The 20,760-nt window shown below is 52.4% G+C and overlaps 2 protein-coding genes across 4 annotated transcripts; both read left to right on the top strand.

Moving 5' to 3' along the window:
• Nucleotides 1-187: 187 nt before the first annotated feature.
• Nucleotides 188-2,866, top strand: snx20 (sorting nexin 20). 2 transcript variants are annotated; one of them, XM_047597048.1, is made up of 3 exons: nucleotides 188-382; nucleotides 936-1,102; nucleotides 1,537-2,866. In XM_047597048.1, the coding sequence occupies exons 1-3, from the start codon at nucleotides 343-345 to the stop codon at nucleotides 2,206-2,208; spliced, it is 879 nt and encodes a 292-aa protein (XP_047453004.1). In that variant the 5' UTR covers nucleotides 188-342; the 3' UTR covers nucleotides 2,209-2,866. The 2 variants fall into 2 exon arrangements, with proteins under 2 accessions (XP_047453004.1, XP_047453005.1); XM_047597049.1 differs by having other exon boundaries at nucleotides 207-382; nucleotides 982-1,102.
• A 1,448-nt stretch (nucleotides 2,867-4,314) lies between these two features.
• LOC125015298 (zinc finger C3H1 domain-containing protein-like) lies at nucleotides 4,315-20,536 on the top strand. 2 transcript variants are annotated; one of them, XM_047597039.1, is made up of 35 exons: nucleotides 4,315-5,777; nucleotides 6,114-6,545; nucleotides 6,623-6,750; nucleotides 6,886-7,351; nucleotides 7,488-7,699; nucleotides 7,959-8,076; nucleotides 8,148-8,209; nucleotides 8,307-8,498; nucleotides 9,037-9,183; nucleotides 9,274-9,411; nucleotides 9,494-9,612; nucleotides 9,725-9,853; nucleotides 9,930-10,104; nucleotides 10,463-10,591; nucleotides 10,664-11,254; nucleotides 11,339-11,448; nucleotides 11,518-11,649; nucleotides 11,729-11,850; nucleotides 11,930-12,031; nucleotides 12,145-12,273; nucleotides 12,366-12,543; nucleotides 12,619-12,805; nucleotides 13,309-13,497; nucleotides 13,575-13,812; nucleotides 15,720-15,825; nucleotides 15,915-16,113; nucleotides 16,189-16,283; nucleotides 16,361-16,465; nucleotides 16,564-16,668; nucleotides 16,765-16,948; nucleotides 17,017-17,117; nucleotides 19,040-19,141; nucleotides 19,277-19,316; nucleotides 19,436-19,537; nucleotides 19,572-19,746. In XM_047597039.1, exons 1-34 carry the CDS (start codon nucleotides 5,147-5,149, stop codon nucleotides 19,517-19,519), a joined length of 6,177 nt encoding a protein of 2,058 aa, XP_047452995.1. In that variant the 5' UTR covers nucleotides 4,315-5,146; the 3' UTR covers nucleotides 19,520-19,537; nucleotides 19,572-19,746. The 2 variants fall into 2 exon arrangements, with proteins under 2 accessions (XP_047452995.1, XP_047452994.1); XM_047597038.1 differs by lacking the exon at nucleotides 19,572-19,746 and adding an exon at nucleotides 19,806-20,536 and having other exon boundaries at nucleotides 4,317-5,777; nucleotides 19,436-19,498.
• The last annotated feature ends 224 nt before the right edge of the window (nucleotides 20,537-20,760 follow it).

Here is a 20,760-nt window from a genome sequence, read left to right as displayed (position 1 = left end):
CTTTAAGGTGCTTGGAGTTTAACCAGCGGATTAGTTCCATTTAAGTTTCATGGGTAAATATAGCTGGGTATCATCTGGCTACCAGAGGAGGTGTGAGGCGCTTCAGCAACTAACTCCACCCGCCTGCTGTCCCTGCAGCGTAAAACAAACGCCTCCACCAAGCCAGGAGTTGGTTTCACTTCCCTCTCCGTCCCCACACGGAGGAAGTTCCTCCCGTCTGCACTCGTCTGCTGCTCTGTCTTCAGGGCTGAGGCTTCGCGCTCGCTGCAGGAGGAGGTCCGGGTGGAGGAGGAGGTCCGGGTGGAGGAGGAGGTCCAGCTGGAGGAGCTGAGCAAGGACCTGATGGCAGAACCACAGATGGACCCTGACTCCACGGCTCCAGGTTATCTCCTCCAACGTCTGTAGCTCCTCAGATCAGAACTACTTGAAACCAGGTCTGGTTTCCAGAACTGGTTTCATGTGGTTCTGATGATTCAGAACTCAAGAGAAATAGTTCTTTAAAAGTCTGATCAGGACACAACAACCCACTGGATCAATTAATCGCTTCATTAACCAAACCGTCATGTTCATGTGGAGCAGTGGTGAGAGGCACAGCTTTGGGTCCGAAGGGTCATGGGTTCGCCTCCCGCCACCTCCATGGCTGAGGTGCCCTGAGGTCACCTGACCCTGAGTTTACTCCCTGGGTGCAACTGCCAGAGGCTCCGCCCCTCTGCTCCACCTGAGCACACGACCATGTGACCAAACGGACGCGTCAAACTGCAAGACAGGATGTGTAGTTTAAACCTTTTTTACCCCTAGTCTGCATGCTAAGCTAACTGTTTCTTCAGTTTGTAGTTATGATGCTAAGGTAATTGTTTCTTCAGGTTGTAGCTATGATGCTAAGCTAACTGTTTCTTCAGGTTGTAGCTATGATGCTAAGCTAATTGTTTCTTCAGGTTGTAGCTATGACCTCCTTGATGAACCAGATGTGTGTGGTTCCAGTTTAACGACGAAGGAGCTGCAGCAGAACTGGAAGATGTTGAAGCAGAGAGAGAGACCAGTCAAGCTGCTGTTTGAAATCCCCTCAACTCGTATCGTACAGGAACATCTCAGCAAATACGTGGTGAGAAAACATGCTAAACGCTACTAGAAACACATTAAACCCACTACGAGAAACATGCTAAGAGAAACAGGCTTCGTGTCCTCCTCTCCTGTTTCTTCCTGATCAGCATCACATTGAAACAGAGTCTGTTGTTGGAGGCTTCCTGCTCACAGCTCTGTCTGTAGCTGCTGGGTTATGCTAATGCTAATTTGCTCTGTGGTTGTTGTTTACTGGACTCAGACTTGACGCTTGTCATGATGGTGGTCAGGTTCTTGAGTTGCTCAGGTCTGATCCCATGATTCTGGATGGATGGATTGATGGATGGATGGATGGATGGATTTTTAGGTTTGTTCTTGCAGACCTTGTACTCATAGTCGATTAATGTCGTCATCGTTAGGTCCCATAATACATTGCTGGTGATGATGGTGGTGATGAAGGTCTTCTATCTGCCCCAGGTCTATGAGGTGGTCCTGATGCGCTCCGGGAGCTTTGACTCTCGCCGGGTTTCGGTGCAGCGCCGCTACAGCGACTTCTCTCGCCTCCACCAGCGACTCCAGGAGGAGTTCCAGGAGGAGGTGGAGGAGCTGGTTCTGCCTCCGAAGCTCCTGAGGGGGAACTTCTGCCCCGAGAAGGTGTCGGGGCGGCGGCTGGCGCTGCAGGACTACCTGGCCCAGCTGTTCGCCGCGCGCTGCGTCCGACACTCGCCCCTGTTCGCCGGCTTCCTCAGCGACGCGGAGCAGCGCCGGGCCCACGAGCTGCTGAGGGCGGGCCAGTTTGAGGGGGCTGTGGAGCAGCTGCAGACGGTTCTGGAGATCCAGGAGAAGCTGCTGCCGTGGCAGAAGCCCACCCTCCTGGTCCCCACCCTGGCCGCCCTCGCCGTCTGTTACCGGGACCTGGAGAAACCGGAGCAGGCGTTGGGCACCGCCCAGAGAGCGCTGCCCCCGGTGAGGCGCTATGGGCTGAAGAGCTACAGGGCGCCGCTGCTGGAGCTGCTGGTGGACCTGGGCTACCAGCTGGGACGCCCCGTGGCTCAGCTGCAGGAGGAGCTGAGGACCCAGAGGGACGCAGAGAGGGGGGAGGTGTCCCGCCGCTCGCTGAAGGAGGTAGTGATCCATGAGTTCCTCTGAAGAGCCAGAACCCACCTGTAGACGTGTAAAGTGCTTTGTGCAGCAACAGGTTGAAAGATGCTGTATAAAAACAAGACACCACTACTTTATCTGCATGATCCTCAGTTAAAGGTAAAAGTCTGAAGACTCTGTAAGTTATTGTACTTCGTTGGACCATCACTAAAGAGCATTTGTTCTTGTGTTTTCATGTTTTGGGATAATATATGTTGGAATGTTTTTTCCTCATTGTTTTGTAATAGAATAATTTAACAAAATTATAAATTCATGCACAGGACGTATTTAGCCCCACTCCACTTAAATAAAATGTTTCCTAATTCGCTGTCAGCATTGTGAAACATTTACTGTGTCAGCTGAGCGTGATTTTTTGGAAATGCAGAAAATTAAAACATTTTTGGAAGGTGGTGCATGATGTGACTGTCAATGTTGATGAAACTCCACTGGATAATAAACCAGTACGGTTCCTCTTTGCAGCACAGGAAGAGGATCACTATCATATCCCACAGAACAAAGAAATGCATTGTACACCCACATCATTTATTTAGTTTAAACTAACTGTATCTAATTTCTTCTTCTTTTTGTTTTATTCTCATTCAGTCTGTTTGTTGGCTATTGAATTGTTATTAAAAAATAAATAAAAAGATAATGGAAAAACAAAAAAGTTAGCGTCTGTATAATCAGTGAGTCTCCAACTAATAAATATCTGAGCTCTAATACTGATCCCCAGAGTGTTTATTATTTCTACTCCTGTAGCAGAATGATTCTGGGTTCAGACGACTGAACTAAGTGCTAAACCATCGCTGCAGAGGAACACGTTCTTTCAACACATGTTGGTTAACGGGACTTCCCAGAACTCTTTACTAACTCAGAGTTTCGTCAGGTCCTGGTCTGTCATCATGTTACAGATGAAGAAAAACATGTTAACAAAACATGACACTTTAAACTGATTAAACCATGACAATGTTTACTGAATCACAAATTATATGACAGTTTCACGTAGTATTATACAGTTTTATACAAAGGCTCATCCCCTCCAGTCTGTGGGCGGAGCTTCTCCCCTCTAGTGTGTGGGCGGAGCTCCTTTCCCTCTAGTCTGTGGGCGGAGCTCCTCCTCCTCTAGTCTGTGGGCGGAGCTCCTTTCCCTCTAGTCTGTGGGCGGAGCTCCTCCCCTCTAGTCTGTGGGCGGAGCTCCTCCCCCTCTAGTCTGTGGGCGGAGCTCCTCCAGCTTTGACTCCATTGGTCCAATAAGAAGCTTCTCCAGTGTCTCCAGGTTTCTTCCATCCAGTGTTTTTAGTTCAGATCTTGTGTTGATGATGTCAGAGTCTGAGTCTCCAGCTCATCCCAAACTTTCTCTCTGGGTTCAGGTCTGGACTCTGGTCTGGACTCATGCTCCCTGAGCCTCTTTCACTATCTGAGCCCCATGAATCCTGGTGGATGGAAGAACCTGCTCCTTCAGTGTATTCAGGGAGTCAGCTGACCTCATCCTCTGAACCTGGACCTGAACCTCTCCATAGATGTTTCCTCTGCTTGATGCATCATGACAGGCCTTCTCGCTTCCTGTTTTTAAATCTCTTCTAAAAACGCATGTTTACTCCCTTGCCTTTAACTTGCCTTAATTTTTGTCTGTCATTCGCTAAAAAGCACTTGCAGTGAGCTTGTTTGTTCCTTTATTCTTCTTTCTTTGCTTTTCTTGTTTGTCTGTTTTTGAAGTGATTTTGTGTTTGTGTCTTTATGCCTTTTATCTTAATCTTAAACGTATTTTATGTCCCAATGTAAAGCACGTTGGCTTCCCTGTGGTTTTTTAATGTGCTATATAAATAAAGTTGATTGACTGATTGATTTGACCCTTCCCCACCAGACTAACATCTCCTCCACCAGACTAAGATCTCCTCCACCAGACTAACATCTCCTCCACCAGACTAACATCTCCTCCACCAGACTAACATCTCCTCCACCAGACTAAGATCTCCTCCACCAGACTAACATCTCCTCCTCCTCCAGACTAACATCTCCTCCTCCTCCAGACTAACATCTCCTCCTCCAGACTAACATCTCCTCCACCACCACAGGATGTGTCTTTCCACATGGTTGTTGGAGAAATGAGAAGCTCCTCGTTGCATCAGTTGGTCTTAAAGAACTTGTTAAAGATAATCAACCTTGAACTAATTATCCAACAGGAGAATCTCATACAGTTTTTTTTAGCTTCATTTATTATCCATCTCCCAAAAAGACACAATTCTGTATCATTAATCATACTATACGTGTAGCCAAATGGCATAACCACAAATGTTGATACACTTATCAAAAACCACTCCTCTCAGTCTTTGAAAATGAGGTCCAGTAAAATATTAAACCTATTAGATATTCCACTAATATGAAAACCACTAAGATTTTGGATTGATTTGCTCTTTGAAAAAATTTATTTGATTAAAATCTGACGTGTTGTTTCTGAAATGTTCATAGCAGCCTGGCGGCTGTCATTGCACTGTACTTTTTGTAGTTGTTAATAAAGTTTAAAAAAGTCCTGATATGGCCCACTTCCTGCTTCTAATCTCGTGAAATATTGTATCGCGACAGTTGTGCTGTTAGCGGCAGATAGCATGAAGCTAACGCTACATAATAGATAAATCGAGATGAATAGTGTAAAATGAAATAATGAATAAATGGTGGATCGATATTGGATACATAGCGGATCAATAATAGATGAATAGAGGATACATGATACATGATTAATAATCCTGGCGTCATGTTTCTGGCACGGTCTGGTTTTAACTCCTTATATGGGCCACTTCCTCCTTCTAGTCTCGTGAAGTCTCGCCATGTCTCGTTGTATCGCCTTAGTTGTCAGCAGATAGCAGGAAGCTAAGGCTAACGCTAACGGTCGGAGCTCCTCTGGGACCGTCCGCGGAGTATTTACCGGCACCGGGCGACGGTTACGGGAATGGAGCGGAACACATTTAACCGATCTCCCGCGGAGGACGGTGAGCTCGAGGACGGAGAGATCTGCGACGATGAGACCGAGGAGAGTGTCCCGATGCGGCGGGGGTATAGTAGCAGGCCCCGCGGTGGCGGCGGCGGCGGCGGCGGCGCTGCTCCTCCACGGAGACGTAAACCGCACCAACGCCCGGGGAACATGCCTCCACGTCCGGGCAACATGCCTCCTCGTCCGGGCAACATGCCACCACACCCGGGCAACATGGGCAACATGCCTCCACACCCGGGCAACATGCCTCCACACCCGGGGAACCAGGCGCCAGGCTTCCGCCTCTTAATGCCCTACGGTCTCGGTTCGTTCCCCCCGAGCCACCGGCAACAGTGCGGGCCGAGCGGACCGGACCGGCCTCCCTCTCCCCCTCCCCTGCCTCCGCCGCCGGGCCTGGGGCCCCACGGAGAGCCGAGCCCCCGGTCCAGCTTCTGGGAGCGCAGCCACGGCGCCCTGGGCCGGTTCCGGCACCGGGTCATGCCGAACGGCGGACGCGGGGCCTGGGGGCGAGGAGGCCGAGGAGGAAACAGCAGAGGTCCCCCCGGTCGGTACGGTCCGGGAGAGAGTCACGGATCCCCGCTGAGAAAACGTATCCTTACCCAGAACCTGAGACCAGCTTTATTCCCACAGAACCGGGTCCGAACCGAACACGTTCTCATGATAAATCCATGTGATCAGATGATTAGTGTTTAAATAACTGATCAATAAATTCATTAGTGGATTAATTATTAGAGTCACGTGAAGGTTTAATGCGCTTCATCTTCATTCAGTTATTACGTAGTTATTAATCGCTGATTACTAGTTATTAGTGAGTTATTGTCATTAATTATTGATCAGCTTGTTGATGAGTTGTTGACGCGTATTGATGACGTATTGACGCGTATTGGTGACGTAGTGCTTGTTGATCCCTGACTCCAGCGCTCAGAGAAGCCTCTGGGGAGGCCTCGGATCAGGAAAGTGTCCCACAGTGTCTCCAAACCAGACTCCAGTATGGATGAGTCCTTCGAGGACCTTCTGTCCAAGTACAAGCTGATCCAGCAGGAGCTGGAGTGCATCAGGAAGGAGGAGACCATGGCTCTGGAGCCCACGGCGTCTCCTGGCCAGGAGGAGGAGGCGGTGGAGGAAGGCAGACCGTCGGCCCATCCGAGTCCAGCGGGACCGGAGGAGACGTCAGAGATGGAGAAGGCCGAGAGGAAAGTGTTCCAGGCGTTCAACATCAAACCGCTCCGTCAGAAACTCCCCACGCCGGCCGATCTGGACAAGCTGGACAGGAAGAGGACGGAGGAGGAGGAGGAGTCTGGACCCAGAGACGAAGGAGCAGAAGAAGAAGCTGAGGAGAGGACATGTTTGTGCTGCGGTGAGAAGATGCACGAGTCATTAGTCAGGTATAGATCTGGATCAGAGTAGACCTCCATGACTTTCTGTTGTGTCCAGGTGGAGGAGGAGGTGGAGAACCAGGAGGTGCTGAGGAGAAGACATGTTTGTGCTCCACAGAGAAGCCTCCTCCTCAGAGATCAGAGTCCTCAGCATCCAGCGAGGACTCCATCACGTCTCCTGACAAGGTGAGTCCCTGTCTTTCTGTGGAGACCTGGACCCCGAGGACCCCCCCCCCCCCCAACACACACCACACACACACACACACACACACACACACACACACACACACACCCCATGACTGTGTTTGTGTGTGTCCTCAGCCGGTCCAGAAGGTGGAAGAGGAGGAGCTGTCGGAGCTCCAGCTGCGCCTCCTCGCTCTGCAGTCGGCCAGTAAGAAGTGGCAGCAGAAGGAGCAGCAGGTGATGAAGAGGAGCAAAGACCGGATCACTAAAGCCACCCAGGACAAGAACCTGGGCCCCAGTCCTGGAGCTGCTCCGCCCAGACCCAGAGTCTCCACCAGGTCCACCACCTCTGCTGCTGCTGCTGCTGCTGCTGCTGCTGCTGCTGCCGCTGCTGAGAGGACCAGAACCAAGGCTAAACCTCTAGACCGGGACAGAGACCGGACCGGCACTGGGCCCAGACCACCTGACCGAGACCGGGAGAGACTTCTGGAGAGAGACAGACCCAAACCTGGACCTAAACCAGGACCCAAACCGGGACCCAAACCACTGGAGAGGGGATGGACTCCAGGAAAACTCCATGCGACCAAGAAGATGATCAGTCCAGGTATCAAGTCCAGTAACATGTACCTGTACCATTTACTGTAAACTACATATATACACATATATATACTGTTTACTACATACTACTACTGTATATTCTATACTCTATATGGTATATGTGTTATACTCTACACTCTCAGGCTCCGTGGCGAAGCAGGCGTTCAGGAAGCAGCAGCTCAGGACCTGGAAGCTGCAGCAGCAGAGGGAGCAGGAGGAGCAGGAGCAGGAGGAGGAGGCGGAGCGACGCCACCGGGAGGAAGAGATCCGACGAATCAGAGACCTGTCCAACCAGGACGAGCAGTACAACCGCTTCATGAAGCTGGTGGGAGGCAAGAAGAGGACACGCAGCAAGGTAAGGAGAGGCCTCCTGGGACCGAGGCCTTCAGGGACCGGGGCCTTCAGGGACCGGGGCCTTCAGGGACCGGGGCCTTCAGGGACCGGGGCCTTCAGGGACCAGGGTCTCCTGGGGCCTTCGGGGGCCTGGGCCTTCAGGGACCGGGGCCTTCAGGGACCAGGGTCTTCCGGGGCCGGGGCCTTCGGGGGCCAGGGCCTTCGGGGGCCTGGGCCTTCGGGGGCCGGGGTCTTCGGGGACTCAGGTGTGTGTCTTTCAGTCTAGGGATGGGGACCACAGGAAGTCTGCAGGTAACCAGGAAGTCTCTGGGAACCTGTACCAGTACGACAACTATGACGAGGTTGCCATGGATACGGACAGCGAGACCAGCTCACCAGGTGAGACACACCAGAGCTGACATCACTTCCTGTTTCCTGTCCAGCTTATTAACAGGGTTTTATTCTTTCAGCTCCGTCACCAACTCACCTGCTGCCTCACCTGTACGGGTCGGACCCCCCCGCCTTCGGAATGGTATGCCCCCCCCCTCCCTCTGTCTCTGGTCATTTAGGATGTGATGAATTAATTATTGGAGCTGGTGAATGTAATGAAGTTTGTCATTACCCCCCAGGATTTCTCTCAGCCTTACCTCCCCCCTGTTCTTTCTGGGGCTCCTCCCCCTCTTCCCCCTCTCCCACCTCCCCCCGATGAGCCGGAGCCCCCCCCAAAACCTCCATTTGCTGATGAGGAGGAGGAGGAGGAGATGCTGCTGAGGGAGACCTGCCTGATGTCCATGGTCAGCAAGAGGGTGTCAGCCACAGAGGTGAGTTAGTTATTAATCAGTTAGTGGCTGGTTATTGATGGTTACTGGTCAGAGATTTTTAGGGCCAGAGCAGCTGCGATTTAAAAGGTATGAAGGTCAATAAAGAGAGGAAACCCTGCCTGAGAGACATCATCCTTTGTCTCTCCTTCTGGACTGAACAGACCCTGCAGACTTTTTCTTACTTGACTCTCAATCACCTGCTTCTCGATATAAACACAGCTGGATTCTGCTTTAGCCCATGGTCCTTCTCAGACAGTTACATTTACAGCCAGTATTAGTCTCACACCTTGGATTTAACTCCAACACACATTCCACCAAAAGCTCAGCAACTGCACAACAGCTCCGATTATTGATATTATTATTGATGGTTATTGATGGTTGTTGATGGTTACAGGGACACAGCAGTTAGGGACAGACAGGGGACAAGGGGGTGGGGGGACAGGTCTGAGTCCTGTAGAAACAGGAATGACAGAATAAAGTATTATTATTAAATATGTTATATTTGTTATAAATTCTCTGTCATGGTGTTGTCCTGAAGACCTCCAGCGGTCCTCCGTCTCCGAGCTGTCCTCGTCTCTCAGACGTCCAACCGCCAACCAGAGGGAACTTGAGCACCGTGAGTCTGAACACCGTGTCCCGGACCAAGTTCACCAGAGGACATCACCCGACCAGAGCCCCACTGGTGGTGAGACACTTGGCGACATGGACACTGATGCACTGAGAGGACCAGCTGATGGACTCTGTCTTATCTGTCCTCTCTGTCCTCTCTATCCAGCTGCCAAGACACAAATCGGTGGTGGTGTCCCTCATCGATTCAGAGGACAGTGACTCGGATGTGGACGCCTGTAGCTCGTCTCAGACAGTGTTTGGAGGTCTGGAGTTCATGATCAAGGAGGCGCGGAGGACCGTGGAGGTAGAACCCGTCCAGAAGCACGTCCTCAGGTCCAGGTCGAGACGTGTTGGACTCCTGCTGACAGGGTCTTGGTATTTTACAGGCAGCGAAGCCCAAAGCAGCTTCAGGATGTGAGAAGGAGAACAACCCGGTTAGAACTCCAGAGGCTCTACCTGAAGACCAGAAGGCCGAGTACCGCCTACTCAAAGGAGAAATAGCCAGGTAAGGAACCAGGACCAGTAGAGACCAGGACCATAACCATTAGAGACTAGACCAGATCATATTGAACCCGAGCAGACCAGGGGAGATGTAAACCTTGTCCTGGCTGCTGCAGCAGGGAGAAGCAGAGGATGCTGAAGGATCTGGGTCCTCGTGGTTCTGGATCTCCTGGTTCTGATTCTTCCCTGAAGACGGCTGCAGAGCTGAAGCTGAACGAAGCCGAGCAGAGACTCAACAAACACAGGTGAGAGGCTGGGTCCAGGTGTGAGGACGCCATGGTGGTCTGAGAGAGCTGTTGTCACTGGTGTCCTGTCCCTCAGAGAGCTGCTGCAGAGAGACGAGGTCGTCCTCAGACACCTTCTCCAACAGGAGCTCAAGAAAACCGAGTCTCTGAAGGCGGCCGAGGCCAAAGTGTCCAAACTGAGAGAGCAGCTGGCAGCGTCGGAGAAGATCGTCACTGCCAACAGGACGCTGCTGAGGAAGCTGCAGGAGCAGGTGAGTCCTCCTAATCCAGGGGTTTCCGGGGGGTGGAGAGTCCTGTTCTCTAGAGGGGAACAGTTTTTCCAGATTTCAATTCAGTTTTGTTTATTTAGCGCCAATAACAAAACAAATTGTCTCAAGATACTTTACAAAAACCAGCCTGAAACCTCCAGAGCAGCATGAAGGAAACACTCCCTTTTAACAGGAAGAAATCTGGAGCAGAACCAGCTCATATGGAGGAACCATTTGTCTAAGACCAGTCGGGGGACTTGTTTCTGCCTCTTGTCTCTTGAGAATCCTGAAGGATGTTTAGGGAGGGGTTGGGGTGGATGGTCTCTGTGCTCGGGTCTGACTCTTTCCTGGTCCTCTGCAGGTGCATCGGGTCGAGCATCGAGTCTCCATCAAGAAGAGTCTGGCTGCCCGTCTGGAGCAGGACCTGGTCCAGGCCCAGCTGGCTGCAGGCAGAACCCCAAAACGGCCGGCAGGCTCCAGCCAGAACCAGGTGAGAGGTCCAGTCCAGGACAGGGCAGGACAGGGCGAGTGGCCAGTGCTGAATGTGGACCTTGTCTCTCAGCCCAGGAAGCTGCAGCGTCTGGAGGCGGCTCCTCGAGGCTCCGAGCGGAACCTGGTCCAGCTCATGGCCCAGAAGCAGCGACTGCAGCAGCTGGAGTCGGAGTACGCCCAAAAGATCCAGAAGCTGAAGGAGGCTCAGGCTCAACACAAGCCTCCACGAGCCTCCACCCCCACAGAACCCCCGCCCCCCCAGCCCCACCCCCCCAGCCCCTTCCCCCTGCCACAGCCTTCCCTGCACGACCTCACCCAGGACAAGCTGGCCCTGGACAGCGAGGACGTCCCAGAGGCCGACGACCAAGAACCAGAACCAGAACCTGCATCTGGATCCAGAGACCGCCGGCCATCCCTCCGTCAGTCCAGCTGCGCCTTCACCAAACCGAACCTGGACACGGCAGCTTCTGGTCCACCCAAAGACGGCACTGCCAAGCCGACCAAGACCTCCTCCAGCTCGGAGCCGCTGGCAGAGATTTGTGGTGGACTGGACGTGGACGCTCTGAGGAGGGGGTACCAGCAGCAGGGGGGGCTGAGAGACCTGGTGCTGAAGGAGCTGCAGGAGCTGGGCCAGGACGTAGACGAAATCCCCACAGGACAGGTGATGACCAATGCGGCTCCAGATCTGAGACCAGAACCTCCCATTTCTGGACGTCTTCTCCATCATGTCCTGCTTCTTCCCCAGGTCCTTCCAGATGAGCTGGAGACGGCAGCCAGCCAATCAGGAGCCTCCGAGCTGAAGCCGGTTCCCTTTGGAGCCTATCACAGTCCTCTGCTGGTGTTCAGGTCCTACAGGTAGGTGGACACATCTGATGCGTCTTCTAACGGTGTGAGACGTGTTTAAATGTGTCCTGTTGTCCCCAGGTTCAGTCCGTACTACAGGACCAAGGAGAAGCTGTCCCTCAGCTCAGTGACCTACAGCAACGCCGTCCACGCAAAGACGTCTTTCTGCCGCTTCGACCTGACGGGGACCTGCAACGACGACGGCTGCAGATGGTGAGCGTCTCTTTGTGTCTTCGTGTCCTCATCGTCTCCTCGTTTGTCTCATCCTGTGTCACCTTGTCCGTCTCTGCAGGCAGCACATGAGGAACTGCACTTTGACTGGAAACCAGCTGTTCCAGGACATTCTGTCCTACGACCTGTCACTGATCGGTTGCTCGGACGCCAGCTCAGATGAGGACGTTTCTGCAGCCACAGGTTCGTCTCACGAGGACGAGTGTCTGAACGTCTCCACTGATGCAGCGCTGCTTTAATTACTTGTCTGTTGCTTCTGCAGAGAAGTACATGAAGAAGCTGTTTGGCTCCAACAAAGACCGGATGGGTGTAGACCAGAAAGCCGTGCTGCTCGTTAGCAAAGTCAACGAGAGCAGACGTCACGGTAGGTCGACCCCTCCACGCCCCGCCCCCTCAGCCTCCACGCCCTGCCCCCTCAGCCTCCACGCCCCGCCCCCTCAGCCTCCATACTCTGACTCTGTCCTCGTCCTCCTGCAGTTCCCCCCTTCACCACCTGGAAGGACGAAAGGAGGTGGAGACCGAAGCCGAGCGTCCAGAGCAGCCTCCACCTGGAGGACGAGAGCGGGGACGAAGCTGCAGCTGGACATCCGACGCCTGACGGAGGAGGTGAGGACTCAGAGTCCTCCGACTCTGGATCAGCTGACCTCTGAACCCTGATCCCTGATCCCTGACCCCTTCCGTGTTTGTGTCTCTCCCAGACGGCTGCTCTCAGACCAGCCTGTCCTCTCTGGACGTGTGTGTCACGTCTGAGGACAGACGCTACTTCATCAGCGAGACGGACGACATATCCAACCTGGAGACCAGTGTCCTGGAGAGTCCTGGAGACACTCAGCTGTGGATCAAACTGGCCTTCAAATACCTCAACCAGAACCAGACGTGAGTCCAGACCTGTCCTCCCTGTCCCCCCACCCCCTTGTCCCCTGTCTGTCCCTAACTGCTGTGTCCCTGCAGCTCTGCAGCTGAGTGCTTGGAGGCGTCTCTGAACACGTTGTCTCGAGCTCTGGAGAATAACTGTGAGGACCCAGAGGTGTGGAGCCACTACCTGAGCTTGTTCTCCAGGAGAGGAACCAGGGAGGAGGTGCAGGAGATGTGTGAGATGGCTGTGGAGCACGCCCCCCACTACCGGGTCTGGTGGAAGGTACCGTCTGTTTGACTGGGATCACTATTAAATATGTCCAGGTGGTTCCATCCTTACTTCAGGCTTCAGGCTCACAATGCTTCATTGTTGGGCTAAAGTGGACCCTACATAGACTCCACTTAGACTCCAGTTAGATTCCAGTTAGACTCCAGTTAGACTCCAGTTAGACCCCAGTTAGACCCCACGTAGACCCCAGTTAGACCCCACGTAGACCCCAGTTAGACCTCAGTTAGACCCTAGTTAGACTCCACGTAGACCCCAGTTAGACCCTGGTTAAACCCAAGTTAAACCCCGGTTAGACTCTACGTAGACCCCAGTTAGACCATAGTTTGACCCCAGTTAAACCCCAGTTAAACCCCAGTTAAACCCCAGTTAGACTCTATGTAGATGTCAGTTAGACCCCAGTTAGACCTCGTTGGCCCCTAGAAACAATGACTGGTTGAGCAATGAACAGATTCTGCAGGTTACATGTGACTAGAAAAGGACCTGACATGTCTCCTCAGTACCTGAGCCTGGAGACCTCATTCGAGGGGAAGGACTACGTCTGCGGCCGCCTGCTGCGCTTCCTCTTGACCGAGGCGTCGTCCTTTGTCTCAGACAAACTTTCCTTCCAGCTGATGGAGGCACTGCTCTACAGAGTCCAGCTCCACCTGTTCACGGGCCGCATGGACGGAGCCCTGGCCGTCCTACAGGTGAGACATGTCCCCTGTCTGGTCCAGACCAGGTCCTGGGCCCTCGAGGACGTTGATGAAGTGTGCATTTGTTTCAGGGCGCTCTCAAATCTGCTGAAGAGCGCAGCATCGCTGACCACATGACGTCCGGCCACCGGGCGCTGCTCTGGCTCTCCTACATCCACCTGACTGAGTTCCACCGGCTCCCGTCCAGCCTGTACGACCCGGCCCAGTCCGGTCCGGCCAGGCTGGTCAGCACTGAGTCCTTCCTGCTGCCCTGGAGGACGCCACAGGACGTCCACACGCCTGTCCACATCCTGGACGCTCTGTTCCAAGGTAGGCAGTGGTCAGATCGATCCACCAACACCAGGAAGCTTTAGTGTGTTGGTTAACGCCATGCTGGTCTTATTAATGTCTGTCAACTATAAAATACGTCTGTTAACCCTCATAATGTCTCAGGAAGCTGCCACATGTTGAGACAATCCAGACAAAACTGCCAAAGATCAACGTTTATCATCCAGTATTATTTTCACCTCATATAACACATAACTTGTTAGTCATTCATCTCCATGGAAACGCTGTGTTAAATGTTAGATTTAGACCTTTTATCTTTGAATCCACCTCATTTCCTATGATCCATGGGTTCATGGAGCCACTAATATATTCAGGTTAATGTTTGACCCACAACACCACAGATGTCACTTTCTTTTTAGAGACTCTCTAAAATGGTGAAGAATTCTTTTGTTGTGTTAAAATAGGCCCAGGAGTCGACTGTTTATTCACAAAACGCCACATGAAAGATGAAAACAAAATAAGAGAGTATGTGTGTGAAGGTTCTCATTCATTCAGGGCATAATAATCCAAAATGGACCTCGTTTACATGGTAACGGTTGCTAGGATGTATGATTGGACACTAAGCTGCACTTTATATTCACAGTGACAATATTTGCACTTTCTTGTACTTATTTTTACTTTTATTCAGTTAAAGGGTGTTTTTTCTGTCCTACAAGTGTTATTTAAATATGTGCGTATTTATGTGTCTTTAAGTCGGGGTCTTTCCAAAATTTCATCATGTTCTCATAATAACAATAAAGACCGTTTGGTTTTAAAAGAGGTTAATGGTAACGAGTAACGAGTACAAAAGTCATTGAAAACATGTAATGAAAACATGTAAAGTCCTCCAGTAGAGAACAGATACAGTGTTTTACTGACGTGCACCAGCCAAGTGGTTCTACTTAGTGAAGCCGGGTTTCCATAGACGACCTACGTCTGCACCGCCCTGCACCGCCCTGCACCACCCTGCACCTGCACCGCCCTGCACCACCCTGCACCTGCACCACCCTGCACCTGCACCGCCCTGCACCGCCCTGCACCACCCTGCACCGCCCTGCACCACCCTTCACCTGCACCGCCCTGCACCGCCCTGCACCGCCTTGCACCGCCCTGCACCGCCCTGCACCGCCCTGCACCACCCTGCACCACCCTGCACCGCCCACTTTAAATCTGGTTCATGTTAGAAGGTGGTGGAACGAGGCCGAAGGGAAACTGCTCTGGGTGCGTTTTAGTTCCTCCTCTGTGGTTGGTCCGAAGTAGATGAATCGGGCCCGAAAATGTGACGTAGAACGCTGCTAATTACTGATTGGTCAGAACAAAATAAATAAATCAGCGCCAGGTACGAAGCAGGATGTTCTGACCAGACGGACGGTACCGACGAGTAGGAAGCTGCTCACTTTCAACGGTAGATTTTTAAATGGTGGGAAAGTAACGTTGTTGTGGACCAACCCGGAGGGGAGGACTTTTCTGTCCCTGTTGGGAGACGACAGAATAAAGCAGGAGTTGGACTCGGAACAAGGTTTTCCAGCGGATCATGGCTGAAATGGACAAACTCGGCTTCATCAGGTAAAACAAGGAGAAACTTAAAAAACGTGAAGGCCGATAATCGGGCAGCAACAAGGACACAGGAGTGGAGGTGGTGAGGAGGCGGTGAGGAGGTGGTGAGGAGGCGGTGAGGAGGCGGTGAGGAGGCGGTGAGGAGCTAGGACGTCTGTGGAAATCCAACTTTACTAAACAGCTCAGCAAGTAACAACAACAACAGGGTTTTTCATGTTTGGACCCGGTCTGTCTGGTCCTGGTTCTGGTTCTGTCTGGTCCCTGGACCCGGTCTGGTCTCAGGGTTGGGTTCTAAGAGGTTCTAAGAGGTTTCAGTCTTTGTAACGTTGATGGTTTCATGGTGTTTGTGGTAGACGCTGTCCATCAGTGCAGAGACGAGTCCACATCTGAATGTGAGAGGACGAAGGCCTGTCTCCCCCTCTACTGCAACATGATGCTGCTCTACTCACTGGTCCAGAGGTGAGGGGGGTGAGGGAGGAGGAGGGGGGGGGGGGGGGGGGGCTGATGGTGATGAAGAAGACGATGATGATGGAGACGTGTCTCTGCAGGTATGATGAAGGAGTGTCTCTGGGTGAGTCTCTGCTCCGGTCGTGTCCCCAGTCGTGTCCCCTCAGAGACGCTGTGTCCGTCCTCCTCCTGCGTGGAGGAGACGTGGAGCGGTCCCTTGGTCTTTGGCTTCAGGCTTTGGACGAGTGTCCTCAGGATGCAGAGGTCTTCTACCACTGCTGCAGGGTCCTCATGGCTCAGGTCTGTCCCCTCACTTCCTCATGTCCATTTTCGTGTCCACTTCATATCCTCCTGACTCTGGGCCTGTCTCCACAGGACAAGTCCAGCGTCATGTCTCCTCTGTTCCGAAGCTTCGTCATGTCTCTGTGTGAGGACGATCACAGCCAGAAGACGCCCGTGGATGTCCTGCGGTACGTCCTGTTCTAGTGTCCTACTGTCTCTCTGTCTCTCACTCTGACTCCGTCCCTGTCCCTGTCCCTGTCCACAGTCAGATCCTGGGGTTTCCCTCTGAGGAGCTGAGGCGTCCCATCGTCAGGAAGGAGCTGGAGGAGCAGCTGAGACATCAGACGTCCTTCCTGCATCTGGTCCACTGGTGAGAGGACGATGATGATGATGGTGATGAACATGATGAACATGATGGTGATTTGTGTCTCTGTCTCTGTCTCTGTCTCCGTCTCCGTGTGTCTCCAGCCAGTGGCAGTGTGCCTTCGGGTCCTGGGGGGGGGCGGTGGAGGCCTTCGAGGCTGCTCTGGGATCAGCTGTTCGTCTCCAGGAGCTGCACCAGCTCTGGATGGAGTGAGTTTGTTTTATAGACCTGCAGCTTCTTCCTCTCCCTCCTCCTCTGACTCCGCCCTCTCCCTCCTCCTCTGACTCCGCCCTCTCCCTCCTCAGCTACCTGGAGTTCAGCTGCACTCGGCTGAGCCGAGACCAGAACCGAGACCAGACCCGAGACCAGACCTCTCGGCCCAGACGCCTCTGGGACCTGGTCTATCGCTGCCTCAGCACGGTCCCGTCTCGGCTGGAGGTTCCTTTCAACCCGGCAGAGTTCTGGAGCTGCTACCGCTTCCACAACAAGGTGAGTCCTTCACTCACTCATTCACTCATTCACTCATTCATTCACTCACTCATTCACCCTGTCTCCAGGTGGTGACTCTGTACCTGGGCCGTCTTCCACCTTCCCAGCATGCACTGGTCCTGGAGAGGCTGGTCTACACAATGCCCCACAACACGGAGCTGGGCCTCAGGTAGGACCAGGACCAGGTCTGAACAAGTTTTAGTTGCTGTAGTTCAGTTGTAGTTGCTGTAGTAGCTGTAGTTGCTGGTGTCATTTCAGTGTCTGTGCCCAGGTTGCCGTAGTTGCTGTAGTTGCTGTAGTAGCTGTAGTGGCTGTGTCTGTGCCCAGGTTGCTGTAGTTGCCGTAGTTGCTGTAGTAGCTGTAGTTGCTGGTGTCATTGCTGTGTCTGTGCCCAGGTTGCTGTAGTTGCCGTATTTGCTGTAGTAGCTGTAGTTGCTGGTGTCATTGCTGTGTCTGTGCCCAGGTTGCTGTAGTTGCCGTATTTGCTGTAGTAGCTGTAGTTGCTGGTGTCATTGCTGTGTCTGTGCCCAGGTTGCTGTAGTTGCCGTAGTTGCTGTAGTAGCTGTAGTTGCTGGTGTCATTGCTGTGTCTGTGCCCAGGTTGCTGTAGTTGCTGTAGTTGCCGTATTTGCTGTAGTAGCTGTAGTTGCTGGTGTCATTGCTGTGTCTGTGCCCAGGTTGCTGTAGTTGCTGTAGTTGCCGTATTTGCTGTAGTTGCTGTAGTTGCTGGTGTCATTGCTGTGTCTGTGCCCAGGTTGCTGTAGTTGCTGTAGTTGCCGTAGTTGCCGTAGTAGCTGTAGTTGCTGGTGTCATTGCTGTGTCTGTGCCCAGATTGCTGTAGTTGCTGTAGTTGCCGTAGTTGCTGTAGTAGCTGTAGTTGCTGGTGTCATTTCAGTGTCTGTACCCAGGTTGCCGTAGTTGCTGTAGTTGCTGTAGTAGCTGTAGTGGCTGTGTCTGTGCCCAGGTTGCTGTAGTTGCCGTAGTTGCTGTAGTAGCTGTAGTTGCTGGTGTCATTGCTGTGTCTGTGCCCAGGTTGCTGTAGTTGCCGTATTTGCTGTAGTAGCTGTAGTTGCTGGTGTCATTGCTGTGTCTGTGCCCAGGTTGCTGTAGTTGCCGTATTTGCTGTAGTAGCTGTAGTTGCTGGTGTCATTGCTGTGTCTGTGCCCAGGTTGCTGTAGTTGCCGTAGTTGCTGTAGTAGCTGTAGTTGCTGGTGTCATTGCTGTGTCTGTGCCCAGGTTGCTGTAGTTGCCGTATTTGCTGTAGTAGCTGTAGTTGCTGGTGTCATTGCTGTGTCTGTGCCCAGGTTGCTGTAGTTGCTGTAGTTGCCGTATTTGCTGTAGTTGCTGTAGTTGCTGGTGTCATTGCTGTGTCTGTGCCCAGGTTGCTGTAGTTGCCGTAGTTGCTGTAGTTGCTGTAGTAGCTGTAGTTGCTGGTGTCATTGCTGTGTCTGTGCCCAGGTTGCTGTAGTTGCTGTAGTTGCTGTAGTTGCTGTAGTTGCCGTAGTTGCTGTAGTTGCTGTAGTTGCTGGTGTCATTGCTGTGTCTGTGCCCAGGTTGCTGTAGTTGCTGTAGTTGCCGTAGTTGCTGTAGTAGCTGTAGTTGCTGGTGTCATTGCTGTGTCTGTGCCCAGGTTGCTGTAGTTGCTGTAGTTGCCGTAGTTGCTGTAGTAGCTGTAATTGCTGGTGTCATTGCTGTGTCTGTGCCCAGGTTGCTGTAGTTGCTGTAGTTGCTGTAGTTGCCGTAGTTGCTGTAGTAGCTGTAGTTGCTGGTGTCATTGCTGTGTCTGTGCCCAGGTTGCTGTAGTTGCCGTAGTTGCTGTAGTAGCTGTAGTTGCTGGTGTCATTGCTGTGTCTGTGCCCAGGTTGCTGTAGTTGCTGTAGTTGCTGTAGTTGCCGTAGTTGCTGTAGTAGCTGTAGTTGCTGGTGTCATTGCTGTGTCTGTGCCCAGGTTGCTGTAGTTGCTGTAGTAGCTGTAGTTGCTGGTGTCATTGCTGTGTCTGTGCCCAGGTTGCTGTAGTTGCTGTAGTTGCTGTAGTTGCCGTAGTTGCTGTAGTAGCTGTAGTTGCTGGTGTCATTGCTGTGTCTGTGCCCAGGTTGCTGCGTACTGAGTTGCAGGATGGGAACATGGAGCTGGTGAAGTTTCAGGCCCGGATGCTGAGAACCAACTCCCCGAAGTGTTTGGCTGCGTGGAAAATGTAAGTAAACCAGGAAGTGATGCTGCACTGACCCCCCCCCCCCCCCCCCCCCCCAGACTGGTTCTCATCCTCTGTGTGTGTGTCTGTGTGTGTGTGTGTGTGTGTGTGTGTGTGTGTGTGTGTGTGTGTGTGCAGATCCATCGCTGTGGACAGAGACAGGAAGGACCGGTCTGAGGTGAGTCTCCTTTAGGACCAGAACCAGACCCAGAACTGATGTAGATGTGTTTCCTCAGATTATTTGAATGAACTGTTTTACCCCCCCCTCCCTCCTGCCCCCCCCCCCCCCCCCTGCAGGTGCGCCGTCTCTACCATCAGGCCGTCCACAACCTTCCTCTGTCTGCTGCCCTGTGGAAAGATGTAATGCTCCTCACTCAGTAACAAACTACGCTGTGATTGGTTGATGCTGGTTATTGATGCTCAGCTGTGATTGGTTGATGCTGGTTATTGATGCTCAGCTGTGATTGGTTGATGCTGTCAGGTGTTTTTTTTTACCTGCTGGGTTGATGTGTCTGTTTCTACTCACCTGTATTCAGCATGTTCACCTGCCCCCTTCCCCCTCCTCTCCCCTCCCCCCTCCTCTCCCCCCTGTCCCCCCCTCCTCCCTTTTGTCTCCCCCCTCTCCTCCTCCTCCTCCATCCCTCTCGTCCCCCCCCCCGCCTAACAGAGGCTGCTGTTCGAGGCTGTGGAGGGAGGGGTCCCCGAGCGTCTGCGGTGCCTGGTGGACGGCTGCCGGCAGGCGGGGGTCAGCGTGAGCCTCGGGGGGGTCGGCCCGTCGCTGCCTGAGGACCTGATCAAACCATAGATAAATAATGAGAGGCTGTAGGTAAGGCAGATGTCCCTCACCTCCCCCGCTCCTCCCCCAGGACAGCGTAACCCCCCCTCCCCCCCCCCAGGACAGCTCCTCCAGAGTTTGAGGAGCTGCTTGTGTCCGTAAGTATCGACTGCTGAGTGACGCCTTTACTCTTCATCACCTTCTCTTTAGTTCCTCTCACCTTTGTGTTGGAGTCATTTCCCTCCCTTTTTACTTCATTTACCTCGGGGTGGGGGGGCAGAGGGTAGGTGGGGGGGCAGCAGACATGTCATCGTGGTGTTTGACCCCCGTGTGTTTTAAAGGATGTGTTTCCCTGCAGCGACGCTGCTACATCTGCACGTTGTCTTTGTGTTTGAGGAGAGACTTTTATTTTGGTAAAACTGATTGGAGAGAAGAACTGATGATGGATCAGCTGATGGATCAGCTGATTGATCAGGTGTTTTCTGTTTGTGTGAATGTGAGAGACGCCTCAGAGACTGATCCAGACGGACGCCTCGGCCAGGACTGTGCAATCTGTTCCTCTGTCAAGAGTCACGCTTGTTTTTTACTGTCGGACCCAAATGTTATTAAATTATTTTATCTAAGATGCAGACGTCCGTGTTTTTATTGTGTGTTTGTTTCTTCTCTCGACTCAAATAATTAAATATGATTAAATGTGAAATTCAGTTTACAGAGGAAACGATGTGAGCGACATTTAAAGGATTTATTAAGAATTCAGAAGAAATGAAGAGTTATTAAAGAACATTGATTCAGAGCTGGCATTATTTTTATGAATAGAAATGAATATCTTTTTCTTTAGTATTAATAA

Source organism: Mugil cephalus, chromosome 10, assembly GCF_022458985.1.
Source record: "Mugil cephalus isolate CIBA_MC_2020 chromosome 10, CIBA_Mcephalus_1.1, whole genome shotgun sequence".
NCBI classification, from domain to species: Eukaryota; Metazoa; Chordata; class Actinopteri; order Mugiliformes; family Mugilidae; genus Mugil; species Mugil cephalus.
Note: the sequence above shows the minus strand (reverse complement) of the source record. Positions and strands in the feature narration are given on the sequence as shown.